At 39.6% G+C, this 19738-nt stretch overlaps 1 protein-coding gene across 1 annotated transcript in view; it reads right to left on the reverse strand.

Annotated features, from left to right (window-relative positions):
- Nucleotides 1–19738, reverse strand: part of CHCHD3 (coiled-coil-helix-coiled-coil-helix domain containing 3) — a 164313-nt gene that overhangs the window by 26386 nt on the left and 118189 nt on the right. Inside the window, exon 5 of the mRNA XM_009328696.1 lies at nt 3889–3959. Coding sequence (XP_009326971.1) covers nt 3889–3959 — 71 coding nt within the window. The remainder of the gene's footprint in view (nt 1–3888; nt 3960–19738) is intronic.

The following is a 19738-nucleotide window of genomic DNA, read 5'->3' on the forward strand; positions in this document are numbered from 1 at the left end:
CAGCCTGTTGCCTGGCTATCACCGAGCCCTAACTTCCATCAGCGATCAGAGCAATGGAAATGATCGAGGATCACGTGAAACATACTGATTTGGTTTGTAAAACTATTTTTAAAACGTCTCAAATGGGTGAAGATTGTACCCTGTGAAGCAGCCTGAGCAAATCCCAAACCTTTCTGTGTTTAATCAAATGAGCTCCTCCAGTTCCCGAGAGGCATTCCTCCTGATGGCAAGGTTCGTGATCAAAAGTCTCAGAGTAAGGGAATAAAGCCATCAAAATCTGTAATTCAGAATAAACACCCACGCTTCCAGATGATGCAAAGAATCCTCCATGATTAAAACTTTTAGCGCTGGATAATGTCATCTGGGAGTCTATCAACATACAAACACATACAAACCCTGCACCATGATGCACAAGATCCAGAATCTGGCTTCGCTGCAGACACAGGAGCATTGAGATACCAGGGAAAACATCACCCTTGCTGTGCTTCGCACAAAAACCACCTGGGCAGTAGAAAGCAAAATGGAGAGCCGATCCCCAAAGAGGGCATGGATTTTCTATCAGTCTGGCCGGCTGGGGACTATGTTTTTGCCAAGAAACCAGCAACAAGAAGCAACTCCATGTTGTCTCCGAGAGAGTGGTGGAGCAGGAGAGGAATGGCAAAATATTTTGGAAAAAGCACTACTGCACAGCTATGAATTCTATTATCTACCACAAAGAATCAAAACCCACAGAAGATAAAGTAAAAACATTTATTTTAGGCTGAATTTGCCCTATCCGCTCACTCTGTTCGTAAATGAATAATCAAGATGTTACTTGGCTCTAGACACCACGGGGGAATAAAATGTCACCACCGCAGCTGCCAAATTTCCCGCTACCAGCCCTTCAAATTAAGGAAAAAAAACACAATACAAATGAACAATTTGATTAGTTAAAGTTCAAATCTTTGCCCAAAGCCTGGCTCTTCCTGTAATATCGCATTCTTTTCTTCTTGTGTAAACTCCTCATTATAACAGGGACATCTTCATAATATAATAATTCTGGTTATAATGTAACTGCGGGTAACATAACTCCTATATTAGAAAAGGCAGCATGCTCTAGTAATGTTGTTTTAATGTAATTTGTGTACTGCAGGAACTGACTGAACCTGGTCGTTTAGGATTTGATCAATGTGAATTAGTGTCTTAAAGAGATGAACCATTTGATAATTCAGAATTTGATCAATGTGAATCAGGACCTCACGGAGATAAAACATTTATCATGAACATTTGGAACATCAGTCTAATCCAGGCAGCGCTGGAGAAGGTAATAAGCAGGCATCAGTAAGGACTGCAGACAAAGTACAGAAGACCTGCCAGTTCTCTGACAAAAGTCTATATGGCATATTCGGTTTTTCCCTTTTAATGAGGCGAATTATCCCTAAAGACTGGTGAAGCTACAGTTGATGTAATTTCAGGGACTAAATGGAGGAAGGAAAAGGAAAATCCAGGAAATATTTAAGTAATTATCCACTTCTTTTTGCTCTTGAAAGAGATGTAGCTTAAAAAGTTGAAGAAATGCAAGTTATCTCAATAAAACTTGTGGTTAAACATTGGAACATTGGAACAGGCTGCCCAGGGAAGGGGTTGAGTCCCCATCCCTGGAAGTATTTAAAAGACGGGTAGATGAGGCGCTTAGGGACACAGTTTAGTGGGCATGGTGGTGTTGGGTTGATGGTTGGACTCGATGATCTTGGAGGTCTCTTCCAACCTTAATGATTCTATGATTCTATGATTCTATAAAACTTAGCAACTCATTCTAGACAGGCTTAAAATAAAGTGAGACTATTTCGTAATAATACCACAATCAGATCTATTAATCTCGCACTTAGAACCTGAAATCACACTGACATGCAGCACGTCGGTTTATGCATTAACAAAATTTAGCAGTTCAACCTTATTTAATTCTTCTTTTACAGCCAATTAAACAAGCTCTTTAAACACTATTGCTTGAAACTCTGTCCTCAATCCTCACATGCAATTAAAATGAACATGAGAAATGCCTGGTGACACCAAAAGAGCATCATCTTTAGGTTTCACTAAATCATTCATAATTTATCCATCAAGTTACATACTAAAGGCAGTGATAAAATAACATCTGCTGAATTTAAACCTTCACTAAAAACACATGGCATTTAAAAGCATTTTAAATAAGGAAAACTTTTAAATTATAAAGCAATATTGATATTTCACGCACTTTATCGAATCTACTGCAATGTATGCACATATTTCAGGTACCTGTTTCTTTTCATAATGTTTTCTTTTTGCTTTTTAAGGCAATGGACCAAAACTAGATCCACTAATCAAAAAGCTCCAAATAATTTTTCAGAAAATTTGGCTTGAAGTGCAAAGGAAGCACAGCAATTTCAGTAATGGCATTACAGCAAAGACTGGTCAAATAGGTGATTTCTATTTATACCTTTAGTCTCTAGAAAATTAAGAAAAGACCAATCTTACCAAGTGTTAGGAATCTCTGATTCCCTCTCCATATCCCTTTTTCATTGAATACTCTTTGGTTTATGCAGATAGACTGAAACAGCCTTCAAAAAGTCTTTCTTAAAATTCTTAATATTGCCTGATGCTAAGGACTGGTCCCTGCTATATCTACCAGCTCCGTCTGTGCAAAAAGAAGCGCAAAAACATTCGAATTACTTAGGAGATTATTTATATATTTGGGGAAAAAACCCAAACCCGAAACCATTTCCCACCTCTGACCACAATAACCACCTAGAGCTATCAACAACTACTTCAAATCACAATAAAAGCCTGTTTTGGAATAACGAAAGTCAGATTAGGCAATAATTAGATTTCAAAACCTGAAAACACCCCACTGTAACAAAGGAAGGGGAAATACCCCCTTGATGGGAATCTTATCACAGATGAAGAAAATGACAATGAATAACAAGATACAAGGCTTCTCATCCATAACGGGAAACCATCCAAATTACGCTTCAATCAGACCTTGAGGGAATGGTCATTCTGTCCCTCTTGTTCAAGGGACAGATGAATTCAGTCTTCAATATAGTCTGCACCATTAACCAGTACAAAGACTTTATATATACACTAGAGAATATTTAACAATTCATGATATTAAGAGATAAAATGATTTTTCTCTTACAGTTAAGAACTTGATTTATATCATTATCAGCAGCTCAAAAAGCCCTTTTCTCTTCTTGCTCATCAAAAAACAAAACCAAACCCAAAACGAAAGAAAATCCCTCCACAAACCTAAAAATCGTCACAGAATAATTCATTTTATACAGCATTTCTTGGTTACTGCTGATGCTAAAAGGTTGTAAAAAGTTCTCTCTATATCCTCACTAAAATGATAAATGCAACCTTCTGCCTAATGGATGAACCAGCAGACAGGGAAGAGTCCAAGGCTAAGGGTCAGAGTCGCTTTGATTCATCAATTACTATATCTTCATTTAACCGTCCTCAGGACTAATAAAAATTATTTAATTTGACCTTCGCTGTTAAGGGCAAAGTGAAGTTGCTAATTTAAATCCTTTCACATCATGCAAGCGCAGGATGAATACTATTGTAATGCAAAGTTGGAACTACATTTTTGGTTCTCCATTAAAGAAAAAATGTTAAGGAATATATTTTTAGAATATTTCATGCATCTTATCGAATAGAAATTAATTAGTACATTACTAACTGCACATCCAATTTCTACGCAGCTTATGGTTACCATGTACCAGTTTCTAAATTCTTAAAAATTCTCTTATTTCAATAACCAGCACAGACTGATAGGATCTGTGATAGGGGGAAGGGGAATTATTGTGAATGTTAATGTGGATAAGAACTCATCTAGTTGCCAGGGTCAAAACAACAGTAGAAAAGACTTACTTGAACCGAGCTGACACTTCATCGGCAGCTTTTTGGTATTGCTCCGTGGTAACTTTGTAGAACTGGGCACTCTGGAAAGTTGAAAAAAAATCAAAAAAATACAGATTTCATTTAATATCATTTATATGCATGCTAATATCTAGTAAATAATGCTAACTGGATATCTTATCCATTTAAGTTGTTCCATAAAAACCCAAAACCTAACCCTCAAATCAAGTATTCCACAAAGTTTCAGAGATTACTTTTCTTTTGGTGTTTTTTTAAATAAGTGTGTGCTCTTGGTTCGGGAAGGTTATGCAAAAGAGATGGCTCTTAGGGAGGAAACGGTAAAGAGACACAAGGTAAGAAGCACATATTTAGCAGTAGGTGCTGCTGGAGCCTTTGAAGCGTCTCCATTAGAAAAAAAGAAAAAAAAAAAATCGAAATAGTGAATCCTTACTGCTTTGCATGTCCCTGTTTGTGTTACTTACACATATATCCCCATCTACTTTGCAGGTGATACTCGAGTCAAACTTCAAAGTTGCATAATAAATTAACTATGGCTTGACTTTCTCTTTTGCTCTTTACCTTGATGATGCCTCTCGCAGTGAGTTATTTTAATATTCCAAACTTCCAGTGCGCTTCAATCAGTTGCTAATTTTAATTTTTGAAATCAGTCAGCTTCAGAACATATTTTCATCTCCCCTAAACCAAGGAATGCCTCCTTTCACTCCATTCCACCAAATCATTAATTTCCAGAATACAGGCAAGACAAAATTGAATCATCAAGCAATAAAACTTTTCTATACTTCAAAATGGCAAAGTTTCTCAGTGGGACGTAGGATATTCAAAGACAAATCACTATAATGTTGTGATGCTTCATGTCTAGATAATATATACTTGGTATTTTTAAAGAGGTTTTTATAGCCTTTGCACAGTTGGACTTAAGATGTAATAACTAAGGCACCTGTCTTCACAGTTGGAGGAATAAAGAAAAGTTAAAGCAGTTCAAAAGTTCTCTAAAACCATTTTTCTCTGAATGGTGGGGCAAACAGGCCGTGGAGATGTAGAAAGGTTTTGTTAGCACTTGTAAGAACTCTTCCGTAGCTTTGCAGCTCTTGAGTCATCTAGCATCCCAGGGAGTCACGTTAACATGGCAACAAAACTCTTACAATCACACGCTGCATGATTACGTAAAAAACATTTTGAATCCTTATTTTAACAATCTAACTCTTAATACCATGGTTTGAAGTTATTCATGCCACAACACGATTTCGCATCTTTAAAACATTTAACATACACGGATGGCACAATGCAGTCCATAGAAAGCGTCATTCCAATTTTATTTTGGGTGAAGTAAGCAGTTTTATTTATTTAAGACACTGATGTATGAAAAAGCAATATGCCTAAAACATTGTTAGGGAAAAAAAAATTTAAAACCCCTGTAACTGGAGAGATCACTCTTTTGTAAAAGTCAAAGATGACATAGTCTCCTTGATCATTGGGTTAGTAAACATCTCCTGAGCAACATTTATCCGTGTCAAATTATGTCATGAGGAATGCAGGTACGATGGCCCACTACAGCAAAAACATTTGATGGAAACTCCAAAAGAGGCAGCGCTATCTAAAAAAATAAAAGGAAAAAACATTTTTCCTTTCCATCTGAGGATCTCACCTTCCGAGGTTCTTCCTTGCAAATTATAATCTCGAAATGTACAGAAATCACTGAAAAAGAATACCAACTCCGGACACGGGTAAAATTGTATTGCAAGTCTTATATTTTACCACAAATTATAACAAATTGTGTAACATCCACTGCAGTCAAAGGTCATGCACAGATCACAAAGAGCACGGTGGTCTAATGCACTCGTGCTTCTGAGATTTAGACCTAATAATTCATTTGTACTGGAATCAAGGTTTCCACGCATGTGACTTGGGGTCATTTATTTTTTCATAAATCACCGTTGGCCAGTAAGAAAATGAAAATGAAATCCTCCTCACACCAGTGACCCCCTTGCATTTAGCAATCTCAGCTGCCCAATGACAGTCACATCCAGGTTCCTTGGACGTAGATGAAATCAATAGGCATGCGATTAGACAGCAGACTGACTATGGTGCGAGTGCGGACAGGTCACCATTTGAGATGATGAATAGCTCTCTATCATCCTACAGTCCCCTACGATGCTAACATTTACTATAATCTTATTTGGGCTGCGATTTATCTTTCTTTTGCCTGATCAATAAAGATGAACACAACAGTTGTAAGGATCGATTGCAATTTTTTATCATTTTCAAGCATGAAGGAGCATTTCTGACACAAAAACAATATTCTGAGTGTACTTGTTCTACTTTTTAATTGCAGTTCAAGTGATCAACTGAGCTGCTATATATGCCAAGAAGTTTTAATCCTACAGTAAACTCAAGCTTTCAAGAAACCGTTTGTTAAGTGTGCATTATTTGTTAAGTGTGCCGTGTTTCTTGGATCAGATCTTCCTTCGAAATTCATTCACGTTCTCTTATAGACTAATACTCTCTATAATCCAGACATGAAGTTTCATTTAGAAGTCCTCCCTAACCTTCAAGATAAGAATGCAGTGGTCATTTCTCTAAATACAGAAAAAAAATGGTGCTATAACATAGCACTGTTAACATAAATAACTTCCTCAGTCTGCAGACGAATACATATATGTATTTACATTGTCTATATGATCTGCATATTCATGTACTGTTCAACTCAAAGTGGAGGAAAAAAGCTATGATCCATTCTCTGATGGCAGACCATCAGAGAGTAGCTCTGGATCGGGCCTGTGGATCTTCACGAGTTCCAGCAGATATTCCAAATGCAGCTGTTTTCTCCCTAAAATATGCACAGGCAGGGAGGAGAGAGGAAAGGGAACAGAAATGCAATACCACCTACCATTCTGCATCAAGCATTGTGTGCGTGAACGTACCAACCTCAGCTATTTTTAGTACATTCCAGATACTCTATATATACTCCTAGGATTCTAAAAGAATCCTAGCCTTAGGACTAAGCAAGGACTAAGCAAGCCACTAAAATGGTAGCAAATACTACAAACAAGTTCCCTTGTAAGTTTGATTTGGGTCCCTTAGGCACATGCATTATAAAACAGTCTTCATTTACAGTTACACAGCATCTTCCCCTCTTTAAAGTCTTCTCTGTCGCTGTATAACAAAAAGATGGTTTTCTGCAGACCTTTACGGACTCCTTTGTTACAAGAAGCATGGAAGTGCAGAAAGCACGTTACGAAAGACGCTAGGAACTTCCAAGAGGGAACAGAAGTGGTTATGGCAATTAATCATCATCCCAGATTATGTAGAAGGTGCTATTTCTGCATCTGTTATGGAGTTCTTGCACGATGTGGGCATGTTGCTTGACTTCAGTATCAAAATAAAGCGGCAAATTTGGTTCTTGATGACTAAACCTTAGCTTCTTCAAAGTCAAGTATCTAGTCTAAACTGATCGCTGAGGTGTACTCCAGAATCACAGAGGTTGCTGGCTAGCAGATCCCTCCCACCTCATAGAGTATTCAGAATGACATGAATTACTCCATCGCTGCTGACTCAATGGGGGCCTGAGTAACTTACTCAAAATAGGTGATTAACTTTAAAGCTGCTAAAGTTGGGGGAAATTAACCCACTTGTATGCATGCTCCTCATTTTCTGTCTGCTTGACTGAAGAAACACTGCCCACCTTTACAATAAAAATTGACGTATTGGACCAGACCAAATACTCACCCAGCTCAGGACTCTGGCAAGTATTAACAGCACACATGTAGGATAAAGAGCAGAACAGGCACACGGTGATGCTGGGTGATCCTCCAGCACATACAATGACTAAAATCTAGTCCTAGGGGTATGCCCCAAACTGCACCATGACTGTCAGCAGGGGTGAAGCCAGCATGCCAGATTCGAACAGCTGAACACAGCCACAATCAGTAAGTGAGTCCTATTTCCAACACACAAAATGCCAGAAAAAGCTAAGGATTTCAAGACATCATGCCTTACCTACCTCTTACTGAGCACAAAAGGTACTTGTGATCATTAGTCACCATGCTTTTTCCATGCATAAAGAACTTTCGCCTTAATTATCTTCCACAGGAATTAGGGAATTTATTTTCATTTCTTTAATATTATGGGAATGGTAACACAGAAAGGCTTATTAGAAACTAGTAATTTTTCAGGGTTTCGATGCTGTAAAATAAATAATGGATGCCATGCACACTGAGTAAGTAGGGTCATATGGGGGAACCCCAGCAATCACAGGAGCAGGTATGGCGATACGTTAGAGGTCCACGTCATCTCAAGAAGCCCACTGCCTTCTATGCTGACATTTTCCAACTTGCAAGTATTTGATTTTAGCCCTTGGCTATTCTTTCAGTAGAGAAAGCTTAAAAAAAAATATAAATAATTGGTGAAGAGCAAGCTGGGGGAAGAGAAAAAAAGAAATTCACCAAATGGTAGAAACGCCATGATATAAAATCATGACACCGAGCTTGCATCACCTGGAAAATGATGATGCTTAAGATCTTCCATACAGTCCTGTTCTACCTGAACTAACAAAGCAGTAGGTAGGATTGACTTCTGCTGGCCAAGCTCTCCTACAGATTCTGATATTCCCAATAGCTATCAGCCTCTCTGCTCTGTTCCCTCAATCCAAACAGCTTATTCTTCCATCAGTCTACTCCTAACTATATTTCCTACCCTGTATCTCCAAAAGAGGAGGCTCTCCTGTTAACCGACTTCTGCCTTCTCACAGCCTCTTTACCTTTCTGTACCCAGTCCCCCTCTTTCAGGCTGTGCCTCTGATGTCCTCAGCTTCAGTCTCCTATCCCTCTCAGTCTCATGACATCGGCACAGTATGTTGTACTTGGGCTGTTCTTATGGACACCTGGGCTTTACATTGGCCAACATGTATTTTGACAGTCCAAGAGTGACGGTTCTCAAGGAGCGAGTAATCCCCAACCTTCGCTAGCACTTGGGCAGCAGCACCGAGCAGATAAATACACTGTAGGAAACACTATTTTTCTCCGCCTACCCACCTGAATCTGTATGGCAGAAGATTTTGGCAGGATAAGCAAAACCTGATCCAGAGGAGGGAGACCACTGTTTCAATAAACGTATGAATTGATATTTTTATAGGAATATCAACTATCCTGAATGCTGAACTGAAGTGGGACAAGCTCAGGCACATTTTCCCAGGAATGGCAAAATCCAGACCCTGGAAAGCATCCAAACTCTGCCCAATTTTAGCTTCCTTAAAGAAAATTCTTAAAATGCAGTTCCCAAATTACCTATTCAACATTTTTTTAAACACTGTAACGTTGTGTTAGTTACCACACAGGCGGTAAGCCATTCAGAGGAGTTCTGCTGAAAAAAACTTGCAAAAACTCATAGTGTTTAGTCAAGTGACTAATTTAACGTGTGACTTTAATCTAATCGACCTGAATAGGTCCACCACATGTGAAGTTACTTACTTGTTTATGGCCCACAGATAACACATAGGATGCAACCAAATTGAGTGACACGTAGTATTTTCTATGCCTTTCACTTAGTACCCTTCTTTGCAAAGAAAGATCAGGATTTGTCATTCTTGGGGAAGAAGTGCTTTTTTAAGAGCTACCTTCAAAAAAGGGAACAGAGAAGCGTAGGCTGGCATTGTGGAAAAGAAGCCAAAGAAAAGAGGACAAGAATTTTAATTTTAAATCCGTCCAATTTCCCCTGATAACTACACAGAGCCATAGCAAGTATAAATAACACCATAATTCAGGTAGAGATCTGACCACGGGCAAAAGTATTTTCATCATGTTTGCCCCCAAAATAATCTTCCCTGAACAAAAGTAGGAGCAGAAGCTTCTTAAGGAACATATTGTGGAGGAATAGGAGAAGAATTATTTTGCTAGATGGATCAGATTTCAAAGGTCTGTGTAAGAAAATAAATTCCTACAGAACCTCAGAAGGTCAGCTGTTTTGTCTGCATGTGGGACCTCAAAGCAGAAGCGCATGTTTTACTCTCTGCTGAAAATCTTCAGATTTTCAGCCAGATAAAGTTCTGAAAGATCTTGTGTCATCCAAGCTGATAAAAGGTTATCAAAAGAACCAAGAGAACTTGAAAGCCCTCATTTAATTTCACTAAAGATACATCGCCTATGTGCACTATTTTATTACAAATGTGCTGAAACTGTTTTTACTGCAGACATACCATGACTTCTTTTTGGCATTGAGATTTCTCTTTTAAGCCCCTCGGCTCTTAAAGCCCTGAACAGATTCAATATGAGAGTAACATTCATGCAACCTATTTAAGGTTTTTTTTTTTTTAATTTAATAGTTTTGCAGTTAACAGTTTATTTGACAAAGAAAAAGACGTGTGACTTCCATACAAAAGAGACAAATCTGGCCTTTGCTTCAAGTTAGTGCTGTGAAAGACAAAAATGAGCACAGCTTGACTTCAGAGCAGCTCAGCACCTGCTCCACCCACCAAAGGAACGAAGAGCTTGGGCTGTTTGGCACCTTTGAGAATCAGGGGAGAAGTTTTAATTTAAAGACTTCCTTTTCCTTGTCATCCTCCCCCACGGAAGGACTCAAAGCATCGGCAGGCAAAATTATCACGTTCTCTGAATGGCAAATTGGAAAGTTTTCTTTGCCTCTTTTTAATCCATTTCTGCTGAAGTTAAGCTTTCTTTTATCCCTTAATTGAACTTCTGGTCATTTCATCTCAGTATCTTTTATGAACCCATTTGTGGATAATATGAAGCATTTTGTTTTATTCATTCTGTTGACACACAGCCTGAAATCTATACGGCCTTAAAAGAGAAGATTTCCAAAGCCAGAAGGAAGGAATAGCTCTTAAGCCTATGAAGTTGCTTCACGGATTTGAATCCAGCCTCGAGACTGCCACAGTCCCCATTCTGTTCTGGTGCCACACAGGAGGGACAAGAAGCCAGGCACGGCTACCGCTGTCCAAAGAGACCTGTTACAGCAGTTGTACGAAGGAAACCCATGCAGGAGTGTGTTTTGGGTGCTGGAGGGGACCATGAAAGGTGTATGATCACTAGATCATGCCCCACTGTTATGCAAACTATGAAGTAGACCATGTGGATTATAAAGAAAAAGGCAAGATTAACTGTTAGAAGAAATAGCGTTAAAACACCCAGTCATGCTTGATCTGTGAAGCTGCCGCTAAAAGCAACAAGTGAGCAAAAAGAGGAGGAATTGGGGAAGGGGAAATAACAAAAAGAGAATAAGACTACCTACTGTAGTGTACATACATTCCGGTCCCAAATTATATTAAATTACAGCTTTATAAATATATGACCATTTTTATGGCATCTTTATTTGAATTAAAAACCTCTTTTTGTCTCTGAATTGATTTTAATAAGTTATGGAAAACCAAGCGTATAACGTCATACAGATTCCCAAGTAATACCGCATCTTTATTCTACCTCAAATGCTATTAAAATGATATATGAATGAAGTAATTTCTTCTGAAATGTCATCAGATCAGGCCTTTGCTTGAATTTTTAGATAAGTATTTTTTTTATACAAGTTATGACTTCTCTCATTTGGTCCAGCTGCGCTGTTCAGCCAATTGTTGCATTTTTCGACTCCAGAGACGAAATGAAGCATGTTAACTCTGCACGCAGGGAACCTACGTACAGCTTATGACTTCTGCTCTTGTTGGGGTTTTTACATTCTATTACCAGCTCCTCATTTTTGAATGAGAAGACTGATTGCCTTTGGTATTGTTTTGCCTTCATCAGAACCCACTGGATGGACTGGGAAGTTCTCTGTACCTGTCATAGGGCTGAAAGTAGTAAGGCATTCAGCTTTTATGAAAATCTATTCAAATGGAGCATCTTTCCATAAAAGAATGGTTGCTGCCCAAAGCAAACCATTTTCCAATTCTGAACTGCAGCATAAAAGTAACCTTCAGAGAAGCACCCAACAGATCCCTCGATGAGAGACTTTGACCACATAACGAGGATGTCCAGGACAACCCAGAAATAGTCAGAGACTCAAGATGCACGGACAGATCAGGGGACGTGCTTTCATAGCAGAAGAGAACTTTTTATGTGCAAGAAGTGGGAAAAGTAGCTGCAAGGCAGGGAGGGAGAAGACAAACTGAAAGAGAAGCCCCAGAATTCAAAAAAAGCTAAGGTAACCATCTGGGATCCTGGACTAAGCCTAAAGAGGACATCCAGATGGTAAGGAAGTTAAGGCTAAGACCAATTTTCAGGATTTTGGTGGAGTTTGCCTAGAGCTACGTAGTTCCTGTGTTGGTTCAAATTCAAGTGCAATTTCCTCTCTTCTGCCCTTTACTCCCAAGCCTTTATAATACCTCATCTCCCCCCTTATGTCCTGGAATAAATTGGCTCTGGACCAGAATGCCCCTCTGATAGAATAGATGTCTGAACTATTAGGGACTGAAGGGAGGACTTTGGACATCCATGCCACCACATACCTGTTTCTACAGAGGGATAAAAAAGGAAACAGGTATCCAAAACGGTGCTGAAGATGCCAGAGAAAGAGACAGTACTACGACCCGCTCAAACAAAGGAAACAAAGGAGAAACACATGCTGTAGCTTGGCAAATGTTCTGCGAGAAGACAATTCACTTCCCAACATTTGTTTGATTTCATGACGTGTGTGTTTGTCGAAGAGTAGACATTCAGCGTGCAGCAAGTGGGGCAAAGTACTTAACTCAGTTATCAGCAGAAAATAGGGAAAATAGCATATACTTGGACCTTTTCTTTTGAATTCCCAATTCTGTTTTTCAGGCACCACTAATACCTTTAACTGCAACTATTAATGTTTCTGAAGTTTCTCACAAGATATGCTTCACTTCACTTTTCTGCCCTAGTAGAACATTGATCTCTAATTTGTTAACACTCAGAGCTGCCAAAGAAAATGAAAACCTTTGTGAAAAGGACAAATCTATTCGAAGTTCTTACAGCTATTCAGCCAAGCATCTAATCTGCATGTAATTGTAGTACAGTCTTTAATACAAATGTTCTCAGTCTTAGAGATGCATGTGTAAATGCACAACTATATTTACGTCTTCTACTGATGACAAGATGCCTCATCTAAATGATTCCTATTTACAACTTTCAGTCTCACCCCTTTCACTGTTATACATTATAAATGACATTCTCCCTAAGGTACCAATGAGTACTTTTTCTCCACGTCCTAAAGCAGACCTCCCCCAAAAAGCGGCATACGAGCATGTCAAGTTGCCAAGTACTGCCTTTGAGGCATATAGGAATGGGTATTGCTGCTGCCAGGGGTGATGCCCAAGAAATGTAAGTTGAGGAAACCCTTCTGCCAGTGGCATCGGGTACAGACTGCAGCACATTCATGAAGGATTTAAAATTCCCGTTGCTGGTTGCCTTTATGGAGTTAATTCTTAAATACAGATCCAATGGGCCACTTTTGCATAGCAAAAGCCACACCAGAGGGAACTACTTCAGCTCACAAGCAAACTAGGATCAGCATGAGTCTTGAATGGCTGTCTGTGGGTTACAAGGATACCCCAATATTTTATTTCAATGTACCCAGCTGTACTTTATGTATATATCATTAAAAAAAATACATTTTTTTGCTACAGCAGCACAAAGCCAACTTAGCTTAAGTCTTCTATTACATTCATGCATAGTTGCAGCTCGTCTGCTGCATGAATAACTCTTACAAAGTCCAGTGGTATTAGAGCTTCAAGGGAAGACAATTTGAGCTTACTCACAAAGCTGTTATTGCAAACTTGTAAGAGAGACAGCTCTGAGTTCAAGGTAGCTCTTCTACAGACTACAGCAGCCATAATTTTAAGATCATGTTGCTCATCCTCTGCAGTCAGAGGAATGATCTGGGAAAATCACTTTAAACACCACCTGTTTCAAACCCATTTTGGTCAGCTTTCACAGGCAGACAGATATCCCATTAAAGTTGTCGAAAGAATAAGAGAAAATTGATTCTGTGAATTATGGGTGAAAATTTGCCTGGATTATCAGGCTCTACTTGGAGGCCAGCTACACGTAGAGTTCCTCAGGGGTCTATACCGCAGCCATCCCTGTTTAACATCTTTATCAATGACCCAGAGATGGAGTGCATGCTCACCAAGTTTGCAAGTGACACCAAATTTGGGGAACATGCCCTGTGAGGAGAACACCACTTGTTTAGCTGGGAGGAGAGGAAGATCTGGGGCAAACCAGCAGCTTTAAAAGCCCGAAGAGAAGGTTTATCAAGATGGACACAGACTCTTCACTGATGTGCAGTGGGAGAACAAGAGACAAGGGTTGTAAATCAAAACAATAGAGGTTCCAAATAGATATAAGGAGAAACATTTCCCTCCAAGGATAATTAAGCAGGGGGACAGGGATCCGAAGAGGTTGTGGTATCTGCAGCCTTGGAGGTGATCAAAGATCCGGCTGGACAAAGCACTGAACAACTTCGTCTGTCCTCACTGTTGATCCTGCTTTGAGCAGGAGGTTGGACCTCCCAAGGCCCTTTCCAATCCAAATAGTTCTGCGAATATGTATGCTTACACTCAGTGATATATCTGATCTCAGACTGAAAATCTATTTTGGCTTGTAGATGTGCGATCTACTCTGCAGCTGTATATGAAATTCATCTTGTGGCAGAAGCCCAACATAAAGAATCACAGATTAGCTCTATCTTCTTTCAAATAAATGGAAAGTAGCTGGGTTTAGCTTTGTTTATTAGATCTACCGCTATCACTGCTCAGTGAGATTGTTGCCTAAGGGCATAATGAGTGCAAGATTACCATTTTTTGAAAAGCACAATGCTGCCACAAATAGCACTTACGTGCCAACCCTCAAGAGATCAAGAATAAAGTTCTTGAAAGAAATTCTAAAATATTCCGTCTCTCTCAAGCCAACAGCCCTGGCAACAGCGTCATCTCACAGACTTGTTCCTGTCCCTAAATCACAGCTTTAAAAAGTTTTGCCTTTGTTTTTCTGAACTGATATCAGGTTGTGGTAACTTTCTCAGGTAACTGTCTCAGCACAGCCAACACCAATACAACACTGAGACTCAAGAACAAGTTTGATCGATAGTGCCAAAGCCCTCATATCGTGGAATTATGGGCTGCAGCATCCAAGTAGGATGAGCTTATTATTCAGAACCACTTTAATATTTGCATTTGGTGAGACCAACAAACTTTTCTGGATATTGCTGGCACAAATGTTCTACATGTTGGTATCTGGCTGTTTACATCACTGTCAGGTGAAAAGATTTCGATGATGTCAGGATCAGTGAGTCAGTAAAGAGGAGGTGAATACAGAGAGACTACCCTTTCACTGTGCAAAGTTCATGATCCATGTCAAACCACCCACAAGATATCAAGGCAGAAAGTCTTTCAATTGCAAAATATCGACTGACAGCTGATGCTGTACAACAAGAGCTAAGCAAAACTGTAAAAAACTACGTATCAATAACAGTTTTTGGTGATATGAAGTGACTAAAGTACTTCAAAGATGGTCTTTTGCAGCTGCTTTGAACACCATGTGCGAGGAGTGAGGAAATATCAGGACTGGTATAACAAGAATGCTGAGGATATCAAAAAATTGCTCAGTGAAAAACATTGTATGTATTTGTTTGGATGACTGACTAGTACCTGAATCCAAGAAAACTACATTTTACACTCAGTCTAGATTGAAAACTATGCTCATAGTTAGTGAAGCAAGAAACAAAATGAGCTCTGAGTGTGTTTAAATCAAACTAATGTGAGAATTTTTCAATGCTCTTACAACCCCGTATCCCAGCAGACTCATTCTGTTCAGAAACAGCCTTCTGAAAGAAATGCAGCCAAAACTAAGGCAGGTGGCCTTCTCACTCAAAAACCTGCTAAATAAAAAAATCCAGGACCTATGAAAAAGAAACCGATTAAGTGTCTCAGCATGCCACAGTGTAATCATTAGCACCAAATACATTGCTTTGGAAGTTAAAAACATAGTTCTATTGCTCTCAAGTAATAAGGCAACATGCCACAAAATTCCTACAGCTGGATGATACGCTAGGCCAAACAATTCAAACGCAGACCTCTGAAAACATTCATAATTTATAACTACGTTTTATGACCTCTAGAGATGATTCCCACTATTTACTGGGCTTCTTTTTCCTGCATTCTTTGCAGGCTCTGTTTATTCCTACTATCCAATTCAATTCTCCCTCCCGCAGTGCTCAGTGCATCTTTCAAGCCGGAGCCGTTATTCTGCCTTTCAACCTTCCTGCAGGTATTTAAGTGTATGTTCTGTCCTACATATGTATATTCTCCCACTGGTGTCTTTATTTTTCCCTTCCATTTTAAGTGATCACTTGTGTTATACACCTGTACTTCTCCAGACATCCACAGCCTTTTGCAGATACCTCTTCCTCATTAGTCTGAACAGATTTTTAGTTGTTTCTTAAGAATGCAGTCTGCATTATATATAGTCCCCCACACCATGTCCATTTATTTTGGCAAATGTTGGGAACTCAGAATTTGCCTGTCTAGGTCACTGCTGTTGTTATGAAGCAGGTCTGCTAACCCCTCTACCCGTGCTGGCAATGGTCCACAGCATTTGTCTCTTAGGACGGGACTCATCACACCTAACTTCAGCTACCTATAGATAGATGCTTAAACTACGCTTCCTCAATAATCAACAGCCAAATAGATGGGATGGTTTGATCAACTTTCAGCGGCGTCTATCTCTCCCCAGCAACTACTGAGTGAACCCAGAAATTTAATGCAGACTAGATGTTTCCACTTTAAGCTAAGTTAGAGAAAATGCACCAGGGCCATAGAATCTCACCAAGGAGGATATATGTCCTGGTTTCGGCAGGGATAGAGTTAATTTCCTTCCTAGTAGCTGGTACAGGGCTGTGCTTTGGATTTAGGATGAGAACAAAGTTGATAACGCACCGATGTTTTAGTTGTTGCTAGGTAATGCTTACACTGGCCAAGGACTTTTTAGTTTCCCATGCTCTACCGACTGAGAAGGCTGGAGGTGCACAAGGAGCTGGGAGGGGGCACAGCCAGGACAGCCGACCCAAACTGGCCAAAGGGACATTCCATACCATAGGACGTCATGCTCAGTACATAAACTGGGGGAAGCTGGCCGGGGGGGCCGCTGCTCAGGGACTGGCTGGGCATCGGTCAGCGGGAGGTGAGCAATTGTACTGTGCATCACTTGCTTTGTGTATTATTATTATTATTATTATCATATTATTATCATTTTATTTCAATTATTAAACTGTTTTTATCTCAACCCATGAGTTTTTTCTCACTTGTGCTCTTCCAATTCTCTCCCCCATCCCACTGGGTGGGGGGGACTGAGCGAGCAGCTGCGTGGTGCTTGGTTGCCGACTGAGGTTAAACCACAACAATATACAAAGACACCGTAATTTAGACCAACTTCTCTATGGCAAATACTCTGTTACACACTTGTACTATGCCAATATAACAGCAAATAATACATAACAACTGAGGGAAGAGTTACACACAGTAGTTCTTTTCAAAATACCAGAAACCCAACCCCAATCATTTATAATTCTCCAGCAACAAGTCTACCTAGATAAATTATACCTCTATACTGATTAACACAGTTGCCAGATAAATACATGGAAGTATTTGCAAGTTTTGATTTTTGTATGCTTATTCTACATAACACGTTGTATCTATGTAATGTATGGGAACATTCAGAATGCACTTGATATAGTCAATATTTTTTCTCCTCTTTTCCCTCCATAGTACCAAAGCTACTCAACAAAAGCCCCCACATCTTTGATTACAAAACATCCATTTTGTTATTATGAGATCTGGAAATACCTTGTAGGATCTACATCACTGTAAGCCTACTGAATACTAAAGTAGCTCTTTGCAATACTGCATGTATTACTGTAATTATTTATTCATTCTCCAGATGTAACAAGTGGTAAGGTAAATTCTCTGAATCAGCAAGCTTCACTTTATAGTGCCAACTTACTGAATAATTTAGGAGGCACCTTCAGAGGTCACCTATTCCGAGCGCGCGGCTCAAATCAGGTCCAACTAGACCAAGTTGCTCAGGACCTTGTCCAGTTGAGTCTTGAACACCTCCAAGGATGATTCCTCATTTGTATTAAACCTGTGTCCTATGGATCATGCCACCAGGAATTGTATTTAAGGTACCTGCACACTGAAGCTTTCTGTTTACTCTATCTCCACTTGCATACTATTTCTTAAAGCCTGAACAAGAAGAGAAGTAAAATACTGCCAGTAAACTCAGAGCCACATGAAAATAGGTTCATGTGTCTGAAAACTTGTTTTAATTACATCAACTAGTCAAATAAAAAGACATCATATGTCCCCTCACATATTGTCAATAAACCCTTGTTCTGTTAATCACTCGTAAAACTCCCACTTCAAAAACATTCCACACACAGTATGGTACAAACACACGTAGCATTTTACACTTGGTTTTCCAATATAGAAGCACAGGTCTGGTAAGGATTTTTCAGTTTTTATGAAGTTCTTTCAATTTTACAAGTATCTGAAATCATCTCTTGTCAGTTCATGGCAATAATTCAAAGAAAAAATTCATTGACATTTTCTGAATTTAAAAGGGTCATTTTCTGCTTTTGAAAAGGCATTTAAAAAAAAAACCTTCATATTTTCTAAGAAAAGGAAGTCCAACCTCCACTGTTATCCAATAATTAATCTTACCTATACACAGCAATATTTTGTTTTGCTCCGTTGAAAGCCTACTGAAATACTACTGCCTGCTCAGCTGCAAGAGATTCTCAAGTCTTCAGCATTTTGCACATTATGTTAAACATATAATTAAAGAAAGTTTAAAAAAATTAAGTGACAGTAGCAGCAGTAAATTCTTAAGAAGGAAGGAACATCATGAAAGCTGTTTGATATGTGTAATGAATACAGTATGGTCTGTATTCATTTCAAGAGGCGTGTTATGCTGGCAATGCATTATTTGGCAGCATTAAGTCAAAAAAATAGTGTACCTATTCACTGGTATTAAAGGGGACAAGACAGCGAAGATAGAATCATAGAATGTCTCAAGTTGGAAGAGACCCATAATGATCCCCGAGTCCAACTCCCTGCTCCTCGCAGGACTACCTAAAACTAAACCATATCACTAAGAGTGATACACACTCGAATAGCTTGATGTCCTTCTTCTATGGAGGCACACAATACTCGAGGTGGGGCCGCACCAGTGCACTGTAGAGTGGGACAATCACCTCCCTCGACCGGCTAGCTACGCGGTGTTTGATGCACCCCAGGACACGGTCGGCTCTTTTGGCTGCCAGGGCACACTGTTGACTCATATTCAACTTGCCGTCAACCCAAACCCCCAGATCTTTTCCCACGCGGCTGCTCTCTGGCCTCTCGTCCCTCAACTTGTAGGTATAACCAGGATTACCCCATCCCAGGTCGAGAATCCGGTACTTGCTGTTGTTAAATTCCATACGGTTGGTGATTGCCCAGCTCTCCAGCCTATCCAGATCTCTCTCTAAGGCCTCTCTACCCTTGAGGGAGTCCACAGCTCCTCCTAGTTTAGTATCATCGGCAAACTTACTTAATGGACATTTGACTCCTGCGCCCAGAACAGTTTTTCTTATAAACACACACAACTACAGGAAACCATATCAAGGTGTCTTGGGTAAGGGTAGACAGAGCTCCTGAGTGCCTGACACACAGGGTAGGAATAGTACCCCCTGAAAAAGGGGCTCTGATTTAAGACTGTGGCTCTTGTCTTACTCCAAACCACCTTTTCTTTTCTCTTTATGCTTTACCGAACAATACACAGCTTCTAAAAAAGACCATTTTGGCATGTTGTGTTCATTTCCAGCATTACCTGCTGAA

The sequence above is a fragment of the Pygoscelis adeliae genome, unplaced genomic scaffold (genome assembly GCF_000699105.1).
Source record: "Pygoscelis adeliae isolate BGI_AS28 unplaced genomic scaffold, ASM69910v1 Scaffold207, whole genome shotgun sequence".
NCBI classification, from domain to species: domain Eukaryota; kingdom Metazoa; phylum Chordata; class Aves; order Sphenisciformes; family Spheniscidae; genus Pygoscelis; species Pygoscelis adeliae.